Source organism: Amblyomma maculatum, chromosome 3, assembly GCF_055883805.1.
Source record: "Amblyomma maculatum isolate TAMU_Amacu chromosome 3, ASM5588380v1, whole genome shotgun sequence".
Classification (NCBI taxonomy): Eukaryota; Metazoa; Arthropoda; class Arachnida; order Ixodida; family Ixodidae; genus Amblyomma; species Amblyomma maculatum.
In genome coordinates this window covers 23,028,328-23,051,569 of record NC_139346.1, presented here as the reverse complement: position 1 = coordinate 23,051,569, position 23,242 = coordinate 23,028,328, and the positions used below count along the sequence as shown (strand labels likewise).

Sequence of the window (23,242 nt, the reverse complement as noted above, 5' to 3'; positions counted from 1 at the left end):
AGGTTGCCCTGATTCTATTAGTGATTACTTTGGTAAATACCTTATACGTAACAGATAGTAAGCTAATTGCTCTGAAATTTTTTAAAGTCCTTAGCGTCCTCTTTCTTATGAATTAAAATAATGTTTGCGTACTTCCGTGGTTCCGGTATCGCCGATGACACCAGACGTAAGGATGATGATCCAGACGAAACCTGTTACCCAGATTTCAATCACTGCACAATTCTTGGTAGAGGACGGGATAGGATATCCAGGGAAATCAGATTTCGAAATCCACAGCGCAAAGGAACAATGTATGAGTACACCCTCCCTGTGTTTGTCGCAAAAAGAATTCGAATTTCTATTCTCTCTGCCACTTTTTGTTATTTACCTTGTGCCGCGATTTTAGTCACGTATTCTCACCGTTATTTTAACAGTTTTACTTGCCTTTTTTGTCTACGTGTATATGTGTTTTTATCGGTTTTACTTTCCGTCCTGGCTTCTTACACCCTGGTTTTTATCGTGTTTAGTCGTTTCGGCCTTTCACATTTTTTATCGTTTTTACTTTTGGACGTGACTACACTTTTCGGTGATTGTGCAGGATCGCCTTGGCTACACCCTCCTCTTTGTACCTTTATATACGTGTTTTGGATAGAAATAACATTTCAGTCGTTAGTCATCGCCCGTGTCCGTGTTTCGTCCCGTTCTTTTGTGCTGTTATATTCGTTATGCTTACACACGTCTATAGGCATGACAGATAAGAGTGGTGGCAGGATGCCCCTTGCTATTACGTCGCCATTCATCCTCCAAAGCGTATGGCTTATCTTCAAAACTAGCTGCTCGGATATTTAATTCAGATATGTTACTGTGCACTTAACTGTGCCATTTCTTTTATTAATAATTTCCGGTTACTGTCTATGTGCCAACTGCACTGTCACCATATACAGTCTCTTTAGAGCAAGCGACCCCCGTTTATTCTTTGCATTTAAAGCCTCGACAGACGACTGAACACCAATTGGCATATCGTCTGTATGCGTTGTAACGTCTATGCATGACGTCGCATTGCAGGGTTTCGAAAAGTTTCTGTCCCATGGGACTTCTATTAGGCACTGCGAACAGACACGGGTGCTCCATCGGTAGCACGGATTTCCTAAGCGACTAGTTTGGCATCTGTTGTCGTGCAAGATATTTCGGCTGAAGGAAATTTACTGCGAGTGAAGCAAACACCAAACACCAGGATTGTTTACCAACGCAGTCTTGAAATTAAAATAGGGATTGGCGACTTTGCAGAAGAACAATACCCATTGCCAAAAAAGAGCTGCGTCTTTTCTATGACAAATCCAAATTGGCGCTGCCTTAGATTAATCTCGTCGATACGTTCGAGTCGAAATCTGCTCGGCTCGAAGTACATGCGGTGAGTGAAGCAGCCCGTAGAGCTCACCCTCAGAAAATATTCACACCGCGGTGTAGTTGCCGCCGAGATATGCTATGTGGCTGAAACACTCGGAAGCGGTGAGCTATAGTGGGTCAGTCACAGACAACGCCAGCAACGAACAAGCAGCCTGCCGTATCGTTGCAAACAATGTGCCCATAGTGGATACGCGCGGTTCACAACCTAAGCTTGCTTATAAATCGTCTGGCAAAGTTGAAGTTGATTTTATGAAATAAATTCACACTGCTCTTGTCATGTCTGCTGTTTTCCAAGATTTCAAAATTTTCAAGAAAAAGTTAATTTGCAAAAAGGTTGATGCAGTTCTAAATTCTCAGACATTTTGCATCTCCATGCATTAGCTCACGTCGGCGGCGTTCTGCACGCATCCGCAGACAGCGACGAGGCGAGGCCCTCTCCGCTTTGCCCTGGTGAGCACCGCCTCGAGCACTGCGCCGCGACCAGCCTCGGACACGGTCTGCACCTGCGCCGCAGCCGGGTGTCAAGGACCAGCCGTGAATTAGCCACTGCTCGCTCACCTCGTCCACCAGCACCAGTGCGGGGCGCACAGCTTCGGGCCAACGCCGCGTGCACATGTCCCACTTCTCCTGCGAAGGACAAGTCCTTTTGCAGAAACGTTGGCTTGTTCAGATTTATTTGCACAGCTAGGCATGCATATTTTAGTTTTCATTTGAAAAACCAGAGGCATCAAGATTTCTTTAACTGAATATTTTGTGCTTTCAGGTAACGCGGAAAGCATTAAGACCGGTATTCTTCCTTGCCGAAGAATGGTACCTCGGAGGCGTGCTCGTCTGAAGTGCATCTGTGCGATCGATGCATCAACTGTACCGTTCACTATTGTTTGGCTAAACGCGGTATAGCATTCCCATACTTAGTACCATTAAAAAAACGAACATGCAGAATCTACAAATTGTACAATCGCAAGCTCTCTGTACTCGTCATCGGCTACCTAAATTTGCTTCAACAGCAGCAACTCTTCTTGTCGCCTGGTAACATCCTACTACTTACACACGTCGCTATGAAGCCATAAGAACATACCGGGTGTCCAAGCTAACTTTAGCCAACGGTTAAAAAAATATTTGTGTGGCACTTTGGACCCCTAAAGTGCTATAAGGTGAAAGCCTTTGTTTAAGACTTCGCTGATTCCTGGTTTTACTGCGTCTACTTATGTAGGCTGTGTGGGGCAGCGTTCGAGGTAGCGCCAAATGAAAGGGGCCGCACGGACGCCTGGATCGGTATGACGCGATAGCGTAAGCTACCAGCCAACATAAAGCCCCGCTTTAACCGAGCCACATGAACATGCCTGCGTAGCCTAGGGATAACATGAATGCAAGGGTCTTGACAGGCTGATTCTGATATCACCCTTTAAATAAGTGGCTGAAGTTGACACCGCGAAGCTCCTCCCACCGACAGCGATCGCCATATTGAAATGTTTAGTGACGTCACAGAGCGACAACGGCCACCGCATGTCTGCTGCTGTGCCGGCGCCGATAAGCTGCTGATACACTGTACTGTGTATCTTGCTAACATGACTCCTAATAAGCTTACTCGGCATGTTGTTGAAAACAGAACACAGACTGTAGTGAAGCGCGATTTAGTTCTTGCCCAGGCATCCACCTGCGGCGCGACTGCCGCCATCGTCCGATGGCAGCGCTGCCCCCCCCCCCCCCCCCCCCCCCCCGTAACACCGTCGCGCCGACCGTGCCTTCCGCACAAGCCGTCTGCGCTAGCGATGCGTGCGGCGGATCCCTTGGGGGGATGCTAAAATTTGTCTTAGAGCGATGCTGTTTGGCGCTCGTTCCTGCGTTTCGCGTCGTCGTCGGCGTTGTCCTTCGTAACCAGCGCCGCAACGGGGGCAGCGCGCTCCTTCGTCGCCTGAGTGAACGAAATTGGGTCGGCCGTGATTCTACAGCCCAGTCCCAGCGGTAGACCGATATGTTGGCGATGGTTGCGGCCAGGACGGTGAGCTCGCTACGACTTGCAAGTCACGTGCGCCGACTGCCTGAAGCGTACGAAGAAACCACCGCAGACATATCGGCCTGCCGCTGCAACGGGGTCGTGGAGCCAAGGCCGCAGCTGATTTCGTTCACTGAAACCCCGGTTAAGAGCAGCACAATCGTGGTGCACGAATGCACCAGTCACGCGATAATTTTGTATTTCGCGGCTTTTATTTAGAGCTTGAAAAAACGATACACGTGAGGCTTTCTTTATCGAAGATAATGAAATGGGAGTTTCAGAAAGCGCTCTCCAACTTTGCAAATCACATTTATTGCTACGCAATATTTCGTAAATTATAAAAATCTTTTATTTACTAATTAATTATTTATTAGCAAAATATAAATTTCCTGTAGTGCGCCAGATAGCTGGCAGCTGTATACAAGTGGTTTCTATAGACTATTTCAAAAATTAAATTTTTAACCCTTGGCTAATGTTTGCTTGGACACCCTGTATATACTGCGCCTCATAAGAGTGCCTTTCATCATCTTACAGCTCTTCCGGCAATTAGGCCCCTTACTGCATTCGCCCGTCGTTGAACCTCATCGCGCTTATCTTCCTTTGCACTTCACTCCTGCTCCAAGACCGGATTCGGTTATGGAGTTTGCATGAAAATCGGCGGGTTCCTCTTTCTATTCCAGGAATTTCGAAGAAAGCGGGTGTATCACTGCTTACACTGAAAAATATGACGTTGGATCATTTGCGTTCAACCACCGTCATCGCATACATATCTACACAGACGGCTCAATCAACTTAACCAGTTTTTCGGGGTCTGTGCTGATATCGTCCAGGTCGATCATGATGAAGTTCAAGACGACCTCTTCAACTCGTGCGAAACTAGCTAATGCGCGCTGCAGTTGAGGTCTTCAGCGAAGAACAGCCACATGATTAGACAGTTTTCACTTTTTTCTAAAGTTGCCATGATCAAGGGTCGCATGAACAATTGATTGCAGAGATCCGCAAACTGTACCATGCCGCCAAATTGAAATGTGGCGACATCATTTGTGAGTGAGCACAGCCTCAGCAGCAAAGGAAATCACTAGGCAGATATGCTGCCCAAAACAACGGACATCTAGTTGAGGCAGAGTGAGGGCTTTGGCGTTGGAGTTCACGCTTTGTGCGTGGAATATGGGGTAATTTAGCTAACAGTAGCCTCAACAGAGGACTGCTCCTTCCCCTTCCACAGAACGTAGTACGCCGCGAAGCAGAATTGTTGTAATAGCGCAGACTGATGGGCGAGTTGGTAGGACATTCTAAAAAAAGGCAGCGCACCAGCTCGTGTTTGTGCTGGTGTGCTTCCTTTTCCTAGAAATGATGTGCTGTATATATAGCGCGGTGCTGGTTTTACTAACCAACATGCCTTCTAAATGGGGTTGGCCGGCAGCCCTGCTTGTGGAAGCTACGATGTTTGAGTGCCCTACTTTTATGAGCGAAAGATAAAAGCTGCGTTGTGTTCTGGACCATCTCGATCCTCGCCCTTTAACAGAGGGTAAATTCTTCGGTCCGTGCATGGCCGCAGCAGTCGCCTGCCCTCAAATACTATACAAGGCATCGTTTTGTTTCCTCAAAGATAGTGGCTTGAGTGACAAATTGTAACTGTGCTCCTCGGCCCTTCTCTCGCTCCTCTTCCCAGTGCAGGGTACCCTCCCTGCCTCTCTCTCGACTGATTGCAACCACGAGCGACTACTCCCATATTGTTCCAGGTAACTGCTTTTGGCGACATTATGTCGACCTTTCCTCGTCGGCTTTAAATTGAGCACTGCTACCGGGTTCTACTATTTTCGTGAGCACAAATCAGTCCACTAACCAGTTTTCTTAAAAGACATTACGGTTCCTTCCTCACTAGCGGGCTATTTCATCAAAATGCGACAGTATCACCGCTTTCAAATGCACATTAATCGCATGCCACAATCACAAAGTAAAAATATCTTGCTTCTTCTATTTTTCTTTATATATTTAAGATACTGACACATTTTCTTGGTCTGTGCCGGCAGTAATAATAACAAATTCAAGAGAATTACAGGGATGCACATAAGTCTCCTCGCGTACGGAAATGCGAAATCATAACTTCCGTTATTAGCTCCTTCTGGGTTTCGTTGCTTTTCCCAAGTCTACAACTTTATTGTTCCTCTTAATGGCTTCGCATTAACCTGCGCAGCCGATGCGTTGTCAAATCAAGGCTAATTCGAGGCTCCATCCTCATTTGTGGCTCCGCGATGAGAGCCGCGCGATACGATGGTGTACTTTAACACCATGCACAAGACTACTGTACTGTGGTGTTTTATGTCAACCTCTAGATGACGCCACGAGTATGTCTAAACGGGAGATTGTTCTTTCCTTTTTTGTTTTTAACTTTGCATGCGCAGATTTTAAGACGCTTTCGTTGTCCTCCCTAACTTATACTCGGTGACCGCGTTTTAAATTTTCTCCACATTTTTTTTCTATTTCCTTTCTAGGGACGCAGATGTCCTTTCGCTCATTGCCCTCCGGCGTCCTTAGGCTTTCAAATTACAAAATTGTTCTCAGGAAGTCGGCTTAGAGTAGTGCTTTGCACGCTCGGCTGGGAAACGGAAGGGTGTGGTTGGACTCCTGGATTAGACACGGTATTATTTCCTAATATATTAATGATTGACAGTTCGTGGGGACATGCTCTGTCAACACTCTCTGTCGACATTCTCTGTCCGTGCAACTCACGAGAAAAGAATTGAGTTATAAACCAGGTCAACCAAGTTCAGGCTTAGCCTTTTCAGACTGCGGTCGACTGTCAAATAACGCTGCGAATTTGAGCCTTCCCGTGCAATGGGCACGCAGTGACGTCAAGCGGCTGATATTTTAGGGAAGTATTTTAACCTACACCAGCTGCACCAGTGTAGCAAATCTCCTATACCTCCAATGGTTTTTCGCTACACTCGTGTAGCCGGTGTAGCTTAAAAAATGACCATTTTGTATTGTATATATCACGGCAAAACGTTCCCGAGCATATTTAATTGGCTTATTGCGACCTCCTCCGCCTACCACGGCTGAAGCAAAGTGCACCCCTAAATGTCACCAGTGATTTCGCTTTATCATATCCGCTACGTCAAGCTGCCCTTAGCAACCAGATCGCTTCGCTTGTACAGGGTATATACGCTCTTGTTACCGGCGTGGTGAGCAGCAGCTGTGCGCGCAGCGGGGGTTCCCGGTCGTCGTCCGTGTCTCCCGTGTACTCTGCACAACTCACGCCCAGTCCGGCCAGCTTGGGGCTCCAGTCGGCCAGCCGCTCGCGGCACAGAGCCTTCAGAGGGGCCACTGCGCAAATGGAACAGAACCATACCCTGAAAACGAAACTCTGCACAGGGGTCATTTGCTGAACAGAGTCTCCAACCCGAACAAAAAGAAAAACGTGACCAATTTATGCTCGGGTGCTTCCGCTTTTGCTATGATCTATTGTATTCCTAACTCAGTTGTATCGCGGACCTCCTTTAGCTGGACAGCCACACCATTTACTTTCATGTTTAAGTATCTTCCAATTAAGAGATTCAATATTCAGGAGACGTACAAAGACGTATGCCTAACGTAGTAACATATATGTATATAATAGTCTAGCACTATACGTGCGTGTCATCTCGTTCTCTATCATGTCGGCTGTTGCCCTGCTACAATGTGTGAAGGTCAAAACCAACTAGCCTACGTTTCCACATTATTGACTTATAATGGTTTGCCGGACGCCGGTTAACCGCAGAAAGCTGCGAGGCTTGTTCATGGACGTCTATCACAGGTAGAACTGTGGACTTAAAGAGCAGAACGGCGGCTTTCAGGGGAGTCAGTTATCTGAAAGTGACGTTTATTATCGTTCCCTCTAGTCTCTCTGCAGCGGCATCGCTAATAAGCTTTCACTCCTTATTTATAATTTCCCCATGAGAGTATGAGATGTCGTTTCTGGAGAAGGACGAATCCCAACATAAAAACGTAACGACTGTTTATTCGATTAACAGTGGTAGCGGACGAACGTACTAACGCCACACTCGTCTCCGAAGCGGAATGAAAAGGCCGTGCTCAATCTTTCTCTCATCATCATCACCATCAGCCTGACTATACCCACTACAGGGCGAAGGCCTCTCCCATATTTCTCCAATTAACCCGATTCTGTGCTAGCTGCATCCACTTGACCCCTGCGAACTTCTTAACCTCATCTGCGCACCTAACTTTCTGCCGCCCGCTGCTACGCTGTCCTTCCCTTGGAATCCAGTTTGTTACCCTAAGCGACCATCGGTTATCCTCTCTTCGCACTACATGTCCTGCCCATGTCCATTTCTTCTTCTTAATTTCCACTAGAATGTCGGTAACTTGAGTTATTTCTCTGACCCACTCTGCACGCTTCCTATGTCTTAATGTTACCCCAATCATTTTTCGTTCCATAGCCCTCTGCGTTGTCCTCAACTTAAGTAGACCCTCATGGATAGCCTCCACTTTTCAGCCCCATAGGTGAGTACAGGTAAGATGCAACTGCTGTGTACTTTCCTTTTGAGTGATACCGGTAAGCTGCTGGTCATAATCTGCGAGTGCTTGCCAGATGCGCTCCATCCCAATCTTATTCTTCTTGTTATTTCCTTTTCATGGTCCAGATCTGCGGTTACTACCTGTCCTAAGTAGACATATTTGCCTACTACTTCCAGTGCTTCGCTACCCAATGTGAACTGCTGTTCCTTCCCGAGGCTGTTGAACATTACCTTAGTCTTCTGCATATTAATTTTTAAGCCTACCTTTCTTCTTTTCCTGTCTAGGTCAACAACCATTATTTGCAGTTCATCCCCAGTGTTCTTAGAAAGGCAATGTCATCAGCAAATCGCAGATTACTGAGGTATTCTCCTTCTACCCTTATCCCTAACTGCTCCCATTCCAAGTCTCTGAATACTTCCTGTAAGCAAGCTGTGAATAGTACTTGGAAGATTGTGTCTCCTTGCCTAACACCTTCCTTTATGGGAATTTTGTTATTTTCTTTACGCAGAACTATGGTTGCTGTGCAGCCACTATATATATCTTCCAGCACTTTCACGTACGGCTCGTCTACACCCTGATTTCGCAATGCTTGTATCACCGCCGAGGTTTCAGTTGAGTCAAATGCTTTTTCGTAATCAATGAATGCTATGTATAAGAGCTGGTTATATTCCGAGCATTTTTCTACCACCTGGTTGATGGTATGGTTATGATCGTTAGTAGAGTGCCGTTTCCGAAAACCTGTTCGATCATTGGCTTGATTGCAGTCTAATGTTGTCCTGATTCTATTAGCGATTACCTTAGTAAATGCTTTATACGTAACAGACAGTAAGCTGATTGGTCTGTCATTTTTAAGGGCCTTAGCGTCCGCTTTCTTATGGATGAGGATAATGTTTGCATTCCTCCACGGTCCGGTATCGTCGATGACACCAGGCACTGCGTAGGCCGGGTGGCCAGTTTTTCTAGCACGATATCCCCCCCCCCCCCATTCCTTCAACAAATCTGTAGTTATCTGATCCTCTCCAGCTGATTTTCCCCTTTTCATAGTTTCTAATGCTTTCTTGACCTCGTTCTTCGTCACTGGTGGAACGTCTGACTGTTTTTCCCTTCTGCCAATCTCAATACGGTCCTGACTACTTTGACTACTGTAGAGATCTGTATAAAACTCCTCGGCTACTTTGACTATCTTGTCTAATATTCGTGATGACGTTGCCCGCCTTGTCCCTTAGCGCATACATCTGGTTTTTGCCTATGTCAAATTTCTTCTTTAGCGCTTTAAGGCTTCCCCCGTTCTTTACAGCATGCTCAATTTCCTCCATTTTATACTTCCTTATATCGGCCACCTCACGCTTATTGCTTAGCTTTGATATCTCGGTCAATTATATCTGATCTGTTGAATTGGAAGCTTTCATACAGTGGCGTTTTTTAAGCAAATGTTTCGTCTCCTTAGACAGCTTACCGGTATCCTCTCTAACTATCCTACCGCCTACTTCTACCGCGCACTCAGTAATGATATCTCTGAAATTATTGTTCATTGCTTCTAGGGTATCGTCGCCATCCTCGGTTAGAGCTGAATAACTCTTCTATAGCGAGATCCTGAACTCTTCTGCCCTCCCCCTCACCGCTAATTCGTTGATGGGTTTCCTTCTTACTAATCTGTTGCGTTCCTTCTTCCGATTTAGGCTAATTCGGGGCCTCACCATCCTGTGGTCACTGCGTCGCACTTTCCCGATTACCTCTACATCTTGAATAATGGCGGGAGTTGAACGCAGTCCATTTCCGGTTCTTCCGTTTGCTGAAGAAGGTATTCGTGATTCTTGACTTATTACGCTCTACAAACTAAACTAGTAACTCCCTCCTGCTATTCCTAGAACCAATGCCGTGCTCTCTATGCCGTGCTTTCCAGCCGGGCAGCCTGTTTTTGTAGCCGCCGTCTGTGACGCATGCCTCGGGTGACGCTGTGTTTTATCGATAAGGCAGTCGAGCGTGTGGCCATGTTACGCTGGGACGGATGATTACAAAACGGAGGCTACGCGGAAGTATGCCCAGTGTGTGTCGCCACAAGAGTCTGAAAACCCTCCGCAGACTTCTGTAGTGATGAAATATTTGATACCTCGGTAGAGAAGCGGTATTGAGAAAGAACTTTGAGAGCGAGGAGAGTGCATCTCGAGCATGCTGAGCACTGCCTGCCGTAAGCGTATATGCATGGTCTTCGCAATGCTGCAAGGGTCACCCCGTGTCATTACGCAAAAGGGCAATGTGCGCACGTCACTCATACCGCCCTTTCTTACCTCTTTTTTAGTGATGGTTCGCGGAAAAATATGGACAAAATGCCTTGTAAGCCCTGCAGAATCATCCAAGTCGACCCCGAAATTTCGCCGTTCCCCTCACTTTATACGCTTTTCTAGCTAATGCACGGACCATCAACGAATCCTTGCTAACTTCCTTCACAATCCTCGATGGTCACCTAGGAAGAAGGAAACTGTTTTTTTCCGTCGTAGTAATTGCCTCCTTGAGATGGGATCCTTGCGGCGGAGTGGGAGAAAAAAGAGGAGCAGAGTGTAGAGGAATTTACAATACACGGACAACAGCGGGCTCGGAGAACCGCGCACGATTGTTCCTGAATCATTGGGCTCCAAAAAAGTGCCAAGGTGGTGCCGAACTGTTGGGTTAGCGGTGTTCGTTTCAGGGTATCCCTTCATTTTTCAGAGAATACTATTTATTCCTGGTGGTGCATGAGTGACATGTACCGTCAGGCTTAAGAATTATGACCACTACAATAAATGAAAAAAGCAATAAGTTAGCCCAATAAGTGGGGCGAATACAGTAAGACCTTAGGGAATAAACATGTTTTTCGCTGATTTTCATAGGAGTGCGTCGGTAATTACGACAATTGAGGTTGCAGATGGTTCCATTGGTTCCTTGTCTTATGCAATAAATGAACAAATAATACGTTACTTTGAGCAAATAAAAGCTCTACTTTATTAGGTGACACCAACTGGATGAAATCCACTATCATTAAGAAAGAATCTCTTCTTTAAGACGATGATTGTGACGGCAAGTTTGATGAAGATCCGAGCCTTGTGTTCACAAAAAAAGAAAGAAAAGACATAAAGTAGTTTTTATAATATCCCTGCGTATAAACAATATATAAAGCAAAACAAAAAGTTATAATTAAAAAGAATAGAAAAAGGTAAAGTAGTAAAATACACGATACAAATCGCACGCTAGGATTTGGCTCCGGCTGTAATTAAACTTTGGATGAGATTGTGGAACTCATATCCCGAAATTAAAAGAGGTGTCTCAAGAAGCTGCCGTTTCGGTCGTTCATTTCAGATTTTTTTAGACTCGTACTCGTCCTTCACTTGTACGTTGACGCTTTTTCTGAGCGATTAAGTCTTCTAGCTTATCGCAGCTGTATTCGTTTATTTTGTTGCGTCGTCAGAAACCTCCTAGGCAGGTTCCCCCGAGATGCAACCCACAACTTGTGCTATCTCGGAGCAAATATCGCTGAGAAAGCGCTCCTTGATTTCGTGGCAGCCAAATTATCACTAAGCTATATGTCAATTTTAAGGTGATATCCTTTAATGGCTCGCGGATCGTTTCCGACCGTGCGTAACACTTTCGTTACGTACGTGGTGGCTGGCAGCTGACATTGCCGAGCACTAACTGGACGTAGAGCTTCCTGGCACTACGCTTGGCTGGGGCTCCTTTCATATGGGCGGATGATATCAGAATCAGCCAAGACCCATGTATCCCTAGGCCACGCAGGCAGGTTCATACGGCTCGGTTAAAACGAGGCTTTGTATGTTGGCTGTTAGCTTACGCTATCGCGAAGGTGAGAGTGAAAACAGGAGGGACCATCGCGCATAGAGGCGCTTGCCTTATCACATTCTAGTAATCCAAAGTCCCTAGAATTTTTCAGTACTTTTTTTGTAGAATTTTTTTATTGCGATGAAATTTCTTCCCTCATGAGTTGCGTCACGAGAGTGTGTCGGCAGATTTTTGTAAACAGCCTATTATCAGAGCGCGTCCGCCCCAACTATCATTCATCAATTGAATCGAATAGGAAATCAATGCAATACTAAATTAAGCAGTTATGTAAATAGTGACAATAATAATGTCACTGAAATGTTAATGACTTGCATAAATTATAAATTCAACGAATAAAACAATAACTTCCCCTATTCAGTTTGAAATTGAGCCATTTCATCATTAGGTCAATTAGTTACTCACCTAGCCAACCAATCTATTTACCTAAATGGTTATTTACTTACGTAAGCGAAAAAACTGTTTAGTTTACTTACACCGTTACTGTAAAACTGGTAGATCAATTCATTGCTTAGATTAATTAGTTAAGCGCTTATCAGTTAAGCAAATACATTAATTGATTAATCAACAAGTGCATAAACAAAAGAACACGCAGCAGCATAATTGACAGCACTGAGAGAAAGCTATCGCATTACTGCGCCTAAGCAAACTTAAGTGCAACCTTGGCATTTCCAAATCCGAATCGAAATCCACATTATTTCCAACCTACAAGTTGGGGGTCCACCAGGAAAAAAGCTGTCACAGACAGCTTGACTGGGCCCTGGGGGCCTACAGGCAGCATCTCGCAGTGGATTTCACAGCACAATCAAAAATGGATATGTACATGAGAGCAAAAGCAGTGCTTACACTTCCTAAAGAATTATACACACAAATGAATGAGAACATCGCGCAAATATTCATTTCCTCATCATAATACACTATTTCAGGAGGTCTGACCCCGGCCTTTAGAATGTGCGAGACAGAAGGAGCGCCTTTCCTTTCGTGTATACCATCACTAATGAAAGCATTAGTAGGGTTTGTAAAAATGATATTTATCATGGTAATTAGTAGCAAATACTATTAAATAGTAATCTATCATAATTAGTTGAACATAATAATAAACTCACAACTAAAAATAACAAGAAGGATAAATAAATATATGTAATATCAAAAATAGAGAAATAAAAATAAAAATAAGAATAAAAACACTAAAAGGTAAACGTCCAACCCCGCCAGGATGGCGAGTGAGCCGGCTTCTTCTACTGCCTCGGCCGAAGAAGCGCTGAGTTGGAAAGGGGGAGAAGCCGCCGTATGCGTCAAAACGTTGCTTAAGTTGTGTATATGATGCAGCGTAACCAAATCGAAAATTAGAGGAAAAAAACAAATACTGACCGACAGCTAAACCGAATTAAACACACGCTTTCTAACTCGGTTTAACCTTAGTTGAATCCCTGCTAATATTTTTTTTCGAGGCCCCCACTCGAGCTCCGCGCAACTTCCCGGCTTCAAAAAATAAACACCAAGCCCGTCTGTGTGCACTGTTGTGTGTACCACAGACCAGTCGCATCACGCAGGCCGCTGGTGGGCGTACCGTAGAGTGCTCTCGGGCCTCCGTCCCCTTCCTCTGGCTGCTGTCCTCCGCCGTTCAGCAGGCGCACCAGAGCCAGCTCAAGGACGGCTGTCTTGCCCGAACCCGTGGGAGCGCTCACCACCAGAGGCGCATCGCTGTGCAGCACCTGCGACGACGACAATCCGAGTGCTTGGTGTCGCTCATCTTTCGCCAGTGAGCCGTCACATGCCTACGTGATCCTCACATTCCGTGCACTGAATTGTGGGTGCGGAAGGGTCTGTAATATTAGTGCGAAAACGCTCCTACGCCACCCATCGCCGTTAGCCGGGGTACCACTGCAGAGCCTCCTCTCTACTCCTCCAATTACCCCGGTCCTGTGCTAGCTGCGTCCACTTAACCCCTTGTGATTGTGCTCCTGCAGCGGCCGACGACAGGAGTCGAGCGGGCAAGCACCTGACGGCCGCTTACAAGCCGGCGATGCTCCGCATGGAACCGGCGCACTTAGGAGTCCCCAACGTCTGGCGTGTCTGGGCTTGTCCGAGCAGTTGCCAATTAAAGAGATTTAGTTTACCGTGATCCGCGATCCGCCACCGTAACCCTCTACAGTGAGTGGGCGGGGATCACAAGCTGATTGGCCCCGACGCGGCAGGTCTATGTGCCGGATGGATGGATGGATGGAATATAGGAGCGTCCCCTTTGAACGGGGTGGTAGCAGTAGCTATCATGCTCGTTTTTCTCCCTATATTTAATTATTGATTTATATTGGTTAACTAAACCATCATACTATTTATTAAATTTTTGTTTCTACATTACTAGCATTATGTCACTTCTCTCCTTTTAAGCCACCGATCTTCCAGTCGTTTTTTGCTAGTTTCCACCGTCGGTTTGTTCACCCGGCCGGTATTTCTAAACCCCAGAGCTTCAGGAACAGTGACTGCGCCTGCATCAACTTCCGGATGGATACCATTACATTCGAGTATAATATGGTCAATTGTTTCACTGGAGTTACCACATACAGCACATGCGTCATCTTCATTGTTAAATTTCTTTTTGTATAGCTGCGTGTTCTAAGGCACCCTGACCTAGCTTCAAAACTTAGAGCGCTGCCTCTTAAGTTATCAAAGAAAGCTTCCTTCGTGATCTGCATTTTCCACTTTTGATATAATTCCACACTCTGTTTCTTTTCCATCGAATTTATCCAATTTTTACCTTCTGTGTTTTTCAGCTGTTGCTTAATGCTCTTTATTTCTCCGTCCTTATGACTAGCATGGTTACTAGCTAGTTTCCTAGTTCTTTTCCTCCATTATGAGTCAACGCTTTTTAAGTACAGGTATTTAAATACTTTAGCTGCCCATCTGTTACTGTGCAATTTCCTCAGGCATTCCTCATATAATATCTTACTCTGAGCTTCCCGTACTTCGAAAGATGCCCAGGCCATATCTCCCTGTACCGCCTCATTTGTGGTTTTGCCGTGGGCACCTAGTGCTAATCGTCCAACGGCTCTCTGATTTATTTCTAATGTCGACTGTACCTCTGATTTTGGGCACAAAACCGCATTTCCGAAAAGTCCGGGCAACCTCAAGTATGTGGCGCCATCTATCAGCGTCAAAGGGATTTGGGCATGCGCAGTTCGCGGGAGCGGATCACGGTAAACTAAAACTCTCTATTAGAGACTTTTAGTTTGCCGCTGCCACTTACCGCGGTCGTATACCGCTACCGCGCGCCGTGAGCACAGCACGCGCTGATTGGCCCCTGCGTGCGGAGTCCGGCGGAGTTTGACAAGAATGTGGCGCCATCTGTCGGCCTCGGGGTTATTTGCGCATGCGTACTGATGCCCACGCGGTAGCGGTAGGCGGTAACAATGAGCGGTAGCGCTAAACTAAAAGACTATTATGGCGCCTCGACGACCACCGGTACCACGAAGGCGCGCCCTCCTCTCCCGCCTCCTCGCACCGCGGCGGAAATCCCGTGCTCTCGATTGGCCCGTGGCCGACTACAGCGTCCGGTTTGGACAGTTTGAAGACCAACGGCTTTCTAGCCCCTATAAAAGAAGGCGCTCGGCCGATGGTCGGACGAGACCCGTCGAGACCGTCGAGAGAGCCGTCGCGTGCAGTGCTGCGATTCTGGAGCGGACGTGGCGGAATCTCCCTGGCCGTCGCTGCATGTGCGAAGACAGTCGCGTGAAGCCAGTAACTTTCGGCCCCCATGCCGGTATTGTTGTGCCCTGTACCATGACTGTAAATATTGTATAAATTCATCTTTCGTCCACCTCATCATGTGTACCTGGAGCCTTAATACCCGTACATGGACCAGAATCGTGACACCTTGCAAACTCCCTAACCTCATCCACCCGCCTAACTTTCTGCCAACCCCTCCATTCCACCAGAATGTCATCAATGCGGGTTATTTCTCTATCCCACTCTGCTCGCTTCCTATCTCTTAACGTTACGCCTATCGTGTTCCGTTCCATAGATCTCTAGGCTGCCCTTCTACCGATATGCTTATTGACAAAGAACCCAACCCGGAATTCTCGTTTCTGCGATAAACCTCGATAACACGATAAATTCTCACCATTTATTATATTATATATCTCCTGCCCGCTAGTTCAACGAACGGCACTGCTGAACTAGCCTCACTAGCTTAGCTTCTAGCAATAAACGTTGCCAAGGTCAGTTTCCTAATGGCGGCCTGTCCGGAGCCCAACCGTACCTGTTCACTACGCCGCCTCCTACGGCGGCAAGCGTCCGAGGAGTCTCTCTGAAGGGACGGCGCCCCTCAAAACGTGACTCCGCAACTTAACCTCATCTCCGCGTCGCCCAGCGTACGCTTGATCTGGTATGCGGCACTGCAGGTCGAATTAAACCACAGCGCGTTTTAAACACGCACCTCAAAGAGTAATAAAGTTGGTTATGGTCCGGGGCCAGGAATTCATAGCACCCTCCGCTGCGTCACTGCGTGGTCAGTTCCTTCACAGCCGCTATGTAACGAGGGCCAGGGTTATAGGAGGTTGTAGCCGATTACTCCACCAGGGTGGCAAAATTCTATTCTGGTGAAGGAGTGCGTTGCCGGAGGTGTTCACCGGCATCAGGTCGCGTCCCAAACCTATTTACGCAATTTTAAAGACGCGCGTTTTTGAGAGAGCCAAGTGTCACAATGTCTTTCAAGGTTTATCCAAGGTCAAACCTTAAGTTACACGATAGGGGGACAAGGAAAAGGTCAAAAGTCAAGGTCAAAGGTCACGTGCACAGCCACTGAGGGCGACGTGCGTTGAGGCGCTGTAGTCATGACGTCCCGCCGCCAGCCGTATGTGAAATGGGGGACTTTTGGTGAAACCTGGTGAGAAGCGGTAGCTTCACGTGGCTAAGCCTGGCAAAGCTTCGTGAAGCTACCGCTTCTCACTAGATTTAACCGAAACTAAACCACCGCTAATTTCTTTTTGAACGCGGTGGAGAACTGCGCGTCACCAGGATTCGAACCACGATCATCTGTGCGACGAGGCGGATGTACTGCCTCTACGCTACCCCCTGCACTACCATGGGCCAAGAATATTGTCTTTCGTTCTTGTGCAGTCGCTGTGATTATCTAATGTTTCGTTAGGCTGCAAACACGTGGCCTCACAATTGGAACTCAGTTTGTGGCTCCAACGCGCGATTATCCCCGACGAGTCTTTCAAGCTCGCCAGCTTGGAGCCTTTGACTAAACAATGACTGATCATGACCGCTTGGAGTGAATTTACGCTAAATAAAGAACACCCGAGTGGATTCGAACGCGAGAACTCGGGTTCAGTAGCCAAGAGTCTCCGCCGCTGGGCCACCGTGGTGCATGATTTCTATTATTATAAAGAGGCTCCACGTATGGTAAAACACGATATTCTTCACGACGGTTCCAAGATGACGCCACAAGTTTGTGGCCTCTAGTGGCCTCCACGATGAAGCCTACCAGTTGACTACTGCTGATCACGGAAGCCACAGTTAAACCTTGCAGTTTGACGCTGCGGCTCCCAGGTGGCGCCACATGTACAGCTGAAATTGCAACTTCTTTTGCTTTCGCAGTAATCTGTGTAAAAGAGATAATCCCAGCCCTTTTTTCCTCTGCTTTTTTCATCAAGAGTTCCTCCCTCTTCTAATCGACAAAATGTCACACTCCTTTCTAAATGCGAACTGGTCTCGCCTGGGCACCCACCCCCAAGTCCTTAACGCTACCCTCTACAACTCTATACAAGAAGAGCGCAAAACTGGCAACTTTTTTACGAATTCACGCCCCTCTCGAATGCTATGTAATAAAAAAATACTCGAACTTTTCAAAATGGAAGCAGAAAATAGCTTCGGAGTAAGTGGACATTAGCTGTGAAGAGCAGAAAATTCACGAAAGCTGTATTATCAGATTTGCATTCTCAGGTTCCAAACACACACATATAATTCCTGGGCTTTCGCATAAGTCTAAGCTGATATATGAGAACGAACAGCAAGAAAAATAAATTCCATATATTTACGCCTTTGTCGCTCCTGCAAGTTAAACAGAGAACTGACATTTCGACTTTTTTTTTTTTACAATAATCGAGACGTCTTACATGGTGAATTGCACACGACTCCTCTAATGGTACAGAATGTAAATTATTATGAGTGAGCTCCTGAGGCGGCATCTTAAGTTTTGTGTTGCGTGTATACCTGGACGAATTCAGTGTCCACGCAGGCGCTTCCCTTTTCTTTGGGTGCTTGCTATATAATATACAGCGCACTGGCACTGTATAGTGTATATATTTTAATTTGGTTAGGTTTGGTTTTGTGGGTTTAACGTCCCAAAGCGAGTCAGGCTATGGTTTGAATAGACATCGCGATGGTGTGACGAGTGGGGCGCATACTTACGTCGTCTATGACACGTGACTGGATCCGGTTGAAGAAAGGGTAGCCGCTGAAGAAGCACCGGTACGGTCCCGCTGCGTTCAGGGTCAAGGACACACCGGGCAAGAGGGGGACAACTGAATACACCAGCGCCTTGCAAAGGCTTGACAAAGAGGGCAACGCTACCTATATTTTCTTGCACTGGGGCGATCCTGGCACGTGGCAATGTCGCAAAACCATCAGGAGGAAAGCATGCGCGGAGCATCATAAACGCTATCTAGACTGCTCGAAGGAGGTCTTACATATGGCACTGGAGAACATAGCTACTCTATTCTTAGCTTGAAGTCTGCTAACTTGTTCTCGAGTGAAGGCCGGAAACGGTACATTACAAGAGTTGATTTGAACGTCCTGTTCGCACGTCCCCTGCGTCTGGTCGCGGGTTGCTTCTGGCGTCGGCGGACGAGGTACCAGAGGTCGTGACAGAAACACGTCCGCGGTGCTATTTAAAGGGTCATTGAAATGCTATTTGCGGTGATAGTCTAATACAAGAAATCCATAGAAGCGGTCTTTGCGAGCATTCGGGTCAAATTTGAAAGCTTCGCGTTAAGCAGATAATTTGCAAGCAGTTTTTAAAAAGTGCTCCTGGAGACTGCTCGCAACCGATTTGGGCGGCACATCCCCGCGCACGAACCTCCCCAGTGACGTCATTGTGACTTGCTGTGTGCACCCGCTCATTGGACGTCCCCATAATTTACGAGCCGCGGGGGGGGGGGGGGGGACGGGGGGGGGGGGCTCGTGACGGGGCTCTGTCGATACTTTCCTTGTTTCTTGTGCGCTGGCATGGTCTGAGTTGAGGGGGGGAGACGAGGAGCACCAATTTCGATCGTTCATATGTTCGGCACTAATGAAGTTAGCCTAATAATGTTTAGTTGATTTTTAGTTAGACTAACGATTTCTAGTTGCGGAGGGGATTCAAGCGTCCATTAGAAAATGCTTTAGGAGAGCTAACTTCTGAACTAGTTGGTTGTCAGACATAATAACAGGGTAATCAGCGTGACAAAGTCACACGCAAGAACGAGGAAACCACGGGGGCTTACTCCAACTGTTTAATCACGTGAAAGCAAATGGTATATATAGGCTATTCGGCTAATGCGCACGTGTACAATGTGTAAAGGAAAATACACCAATCATATCAAAGCAGGCGTGACAGAAAGGAAAACCGACGTGTCACTGATACAAGTCGAACCAGCTGTTTTGATATAAAAGGCTTCTAGTTTCACAAGCCGTTTGATGTATGTCTCCACCCAGAATTCTCACGACGTGGAACCAGGTACACAATTGGTGCAAGCCCTGCAGTGCAAAAGAAGTCGCTCACCCTCACTGTTGTAAAGATATTTTGCACGTTCCCTAAGTCGGTCATTACGCAACATTCTGTCTATTCAATATAGGATTTTCCACACGACAACGAAATGTCACAGACGACACTGGTGGCGCACTTAGCGAACTGCTGGCAATGCTTCTTCTGACGGACGACCATTTGGCTTTCGCACGTTATGCGGCGGTGTAGCTGGGCAAGCCGGGGGGGTGCCAGCGGTACATTAAACGGGTTTGCCACTTTTTTCAGGCCGTGAGAAATTTTGTGGGCGCATGGAACCACAACAGGCCTTTCTTTTCCCGCCAGTTCATTCCTGTTCGCACCAGCCTTCATCTTCTTCAGAAGTGTTTCCGCCACTGGCACTAAGACCGACTGAGGGAAGCCGGCTTCAAAATTGGTTATTAAAGTTGGCTTGCATCTCATGTACGCACAACTTCCGGAGTGACGACTCAAAGAAAAAGTAGCGATGCCTCTTTTCAGTATACCTTTGAGTGGGCAGAATCAGGGCAAAAAACCCTTTTGCGCTCTAGGGGAATAAGCTGCAGCATATGTGCCCATACAAACACTTTAAACGCAAGTCAAGAAACTCAAGCATGCCGTTATCCGGTAGTTCAAAAGGGAATTTTAGCCCTTCTCCAAGTTGTCTAAAATCATCTAAAATACTGTTAACCGTAATCTCAGTCTACAGAGTCCGTTGCTTGTTTAAAACAATCAAAAGTCGTCCATGCAGCGAAACGCTTTAAGGACCTTGTCAATATTAAAATGGATAAAACGATCGTGTAAAGAGCGATCGATAAATGATAAAAAGATGTTGCGAAGTATAGGGGCTATGCAAGAGCCGATTCAGATTCCTTAATTATTTTGCAGGCATACGGTTTGGTTTGTGGGGTTTAACGTCCCAAAGCGACTAAAGCTATGAGAAACGCCGTAGTGGAAGACACAGGAAATTTCGACCACCTGGGGCTCTTTAACGTGCACATCGAAAAGCGGCCGCCGAGGCCAGGATTCGATCCCGCATCCTTGGGCACAGTAGTCGGCCGCCCTGCACCACACTGGCGAGGTTTGCAGGTAAGGTTGCTCGCCAAAAGATATGAAAGTGCTGCGAAGGTAAAATTCTAAAAGGTCTAAAAAATGATCCACCAAAATACCAGCGGCGTTTTGTAAAGGCACAGCCCCACTTTCGTCAATGCATGCTTTAACAACGCAAATAGTTCAGGATGCGGTACTGAATAGGACAAGTCTTCCACGTCAACAGGAAAGGCATAATGTAGATCGATGTGTTCTTCAAGAACTGTGCTGTGTCCCCTGAGCGTTTTGTTAGATAAGTTATTTCATGGCCATTCAAACATCGTTGAAGGAACCTACTGATGCAAAACTGCTGCCTTCATTCACAATCGAAAGAAATTGTGTTTTGGGCTTATGTGTTCTAACATTTCAAAAATACACCTTCAACGCCCCACTTTTACTGTTTGTTAGAAATCTCGGTAAGAAGATTTTGCAGATTCACACGTTTGCACAATAGTTCTACTCCCTTAGTTTTGATCCTTGTTTGGCCTTTTTTTACAGCTGAATTTTTTTTTTTGTTTATGGCCCGTGCTGCCTTGGCTTTGTACATAGATTTAGGCAAAACTAAAAAGCCGCGCACCTTATCAGCTTGCAAGAGGCACAGTGGTAGTGTGCGCCTGTGTTGTGTTTTCAATTCACAAGGTTGTGTTCGTTGCGCCACATTTCTGGGTGCTTTGCCCAGTTATGCCGTCGCATAATTGCGAAAGGCAAAAGGTCAGCTGTTAGAAGAGACATTGCCAGCGGTTCGCTAAAACGCGCCAGCAGTGTCGTCTATGAGATACCACTGTCTTGTGGAAAATCCCATATTGAACAGGCGTGAATGACCGACTTAGGGAACAAGCAAGGACATTGAAAACAATGAGGGTGAACTGACTTTTGCACTGCAGGGCTTGCACCAATTGCGTGCCACGATTCCGCGAAGTGAGTATCCTGGGTAGAGGCAGGACGGCTTGTGAAACTCTAGAAGCTTTCAATATCAAGAAAAGCAGGTTCGAATTGCATCAGTGACACGTAGGTTTTCCTATATGAGGTGAGCAAACATTTCTGTCATGCCAAGATTGATGCATTTTCTTTGATACATTGTATGCGTGTGTATTAGAAGAGAAGGCTGCTTTCCCCAGATTAAACAGTTGGAGTAAGCGCCCGTGGGGCCCTCTTTCTTCTGTGCGTCTGTGTCGCACTGAATACCCTGCTGTTATGCATAGAAATTGTGCACGAGAAATATGTATCCCATCAATCTTTTCCGCAATGCTAAAATATTATGCTAGGTATAGGTTCGTTAGCGCAAAAGATATATCAATCGGAAATAACACTCCTTTTCTCCCCTTACACTGGGCGCACGCCGGTGAGCAAAATAAAAATAAATAAAACAAGTCGCGATGGTTCGTTACCACGTCTCATCTCGCCCGCGACCCCTGGGAACGTCCGATGGATGGGCGCATCCAGAAAGCCCCGTTGAAGTCATCGAAGAGGGAAAGCGCCTGAAGGTGTCGCCCTAATCGTTTGCCAGCGGCGTCCAGGAGAAAAAAATTGCAAATTACAGACTTTCCGCTCATATACTCGACTCGATTACTCACAAAGACAACCTCTCTGAATTTCTTGTATTTGAATTCACCGCTATCAGCTTTTCAGGGTATCTTTAATACCAAAAGGACTCAGTGTCCCGCTTTCTTTAGTAACCTTCTAGGAATATGGGCGCCATTGAGCAAGCGGTCACATTCTTTTTGCGGGTGCCAGTCGATAGTAGCCGACGCCAGTAAGTCGAACACGTCAAGCAAGTGCAACATCGCGCCGCGTGGCCTTTTTGCTTCCTGGTCACCTGTTGATTTCCTCGCCGTTAACTCCAAATGAAACGAACCCTTGCCAAATGCGGCCCAGATTCCCGGCCATTATTCACGTCATTCTAGCGTAACATCCATGAAAAAAACATTAGGTCTCCCTGACCTTTCAATACGTCGCAAGAATATACGTGCATAGAATATACTACCTTATTGCTTCCCTGAAAGAAAATCTTTTCACCAGACCCAGTTACATCTCTTCTCGCATCGATCATCAGCACACAGTTGAAGTACCATCTTGCCGCACTAATTTATACCATTCTTCCTTTTTACCAAGAACCATCACTGAATGGAACCGCCTTCCCACCTCCTCAGTCACCATTTATGACAGCACCAATTTCAAGCTCGCTGTTCAAAGTGCCTTATAGTTCCTTGATTATATTTGCCGTTCTGCAAATAATGTGACTTTACCACTAATTTTTGCTGTGCCTACAGGCCTTGAAAGTATGTACAAATATAAATAAAATAAATAGTCTGCAGTGCGCGCCAAGCCAGTATCGCCAAGCTGTTCCTTTGAGGGCCCCATTTCGGTTCACATTGACAGAGACAACTCCTCCCCCCCACCTTCCAGGCGTCGAACACAGACGCTGCGAGTGGTTTGGATACGGACCTCCTGCACAGACCGCAGATCCTCCGACATGATGGCAGACCTGCGAAGGAATAAAGCGCGCTCAGCCTCTGGCGAGCGAGCACAAAGTGTGTATGCAGTATTGCAGAGGCCTGTCTGGCAAGTAATTAATGAGCAATGAAGCATAAGGAAGAAGAGATAATGAAGCAGGTCTTAATGAGTTATAGAGCTGGTGTACGGTGCTGAGGGTATTTGGAACGAGTTAATACTGCCGGGGA

General features: G+C 46.5%; 1 protein-coding gene across 1 annotated transcript; it reads right to left on the bottom strand.

Moving 5' to 3' along the window:
* Positions 1–1,763: 1,763 nt before the first annotated feature.
* LOC146194337 (putative ATP-dependent DNA helicase HFM1) lies at positions 1,764–23,036 on the bottom strand. Its single transcript, XM_084596529.1, has 6 exons — positions 23,003–23,036; positions 18,143–18,213; positions 13,299–13,443; positions 6,561–6,709; positions 1,945–2,013; positions 1,764–1,889 (listed from the first exon to the last, which is right to left on the bottom strand). The coding sequence occupies exons 1-6, from the start codon at positions 23,034–23,036 to the stop codon at positions 1,764–1,766; spliced, it is 594 nt and encodes a 197-aa protein (XP_084452655.1).
* Between the last annotated feature and the right edge of the window lie 206 nt (positions 23,037–23,242).

What these genes read in the sequence shown, in the direction of transcription:
- LOC146194337 (XM_084596529.1), bottom strand. Translation starts at nt 23,036, where the DNA reads ATGTCGGAGGATCTGCGGTCTGTGCAGGAGGTCC. An exon ending in GCGGTCTGTGCAGGAGGTCC is followed by an intron (nt 18,214 to 23,002) that starts GTATCCAAACCA and finishes CCCTGAACGCAG; the next exon opens with CGGGACCGTACCGGTGCTTC. An exon ending in AGGCCCGAGAGCACTCTACG is followed by an intron (nt 6,710 to 13,298) that starts GTACGCCCACCA and finishes CCATTTGCGCAG; the next exon opens with TGGCCCCTCTGAAGGCTCTG.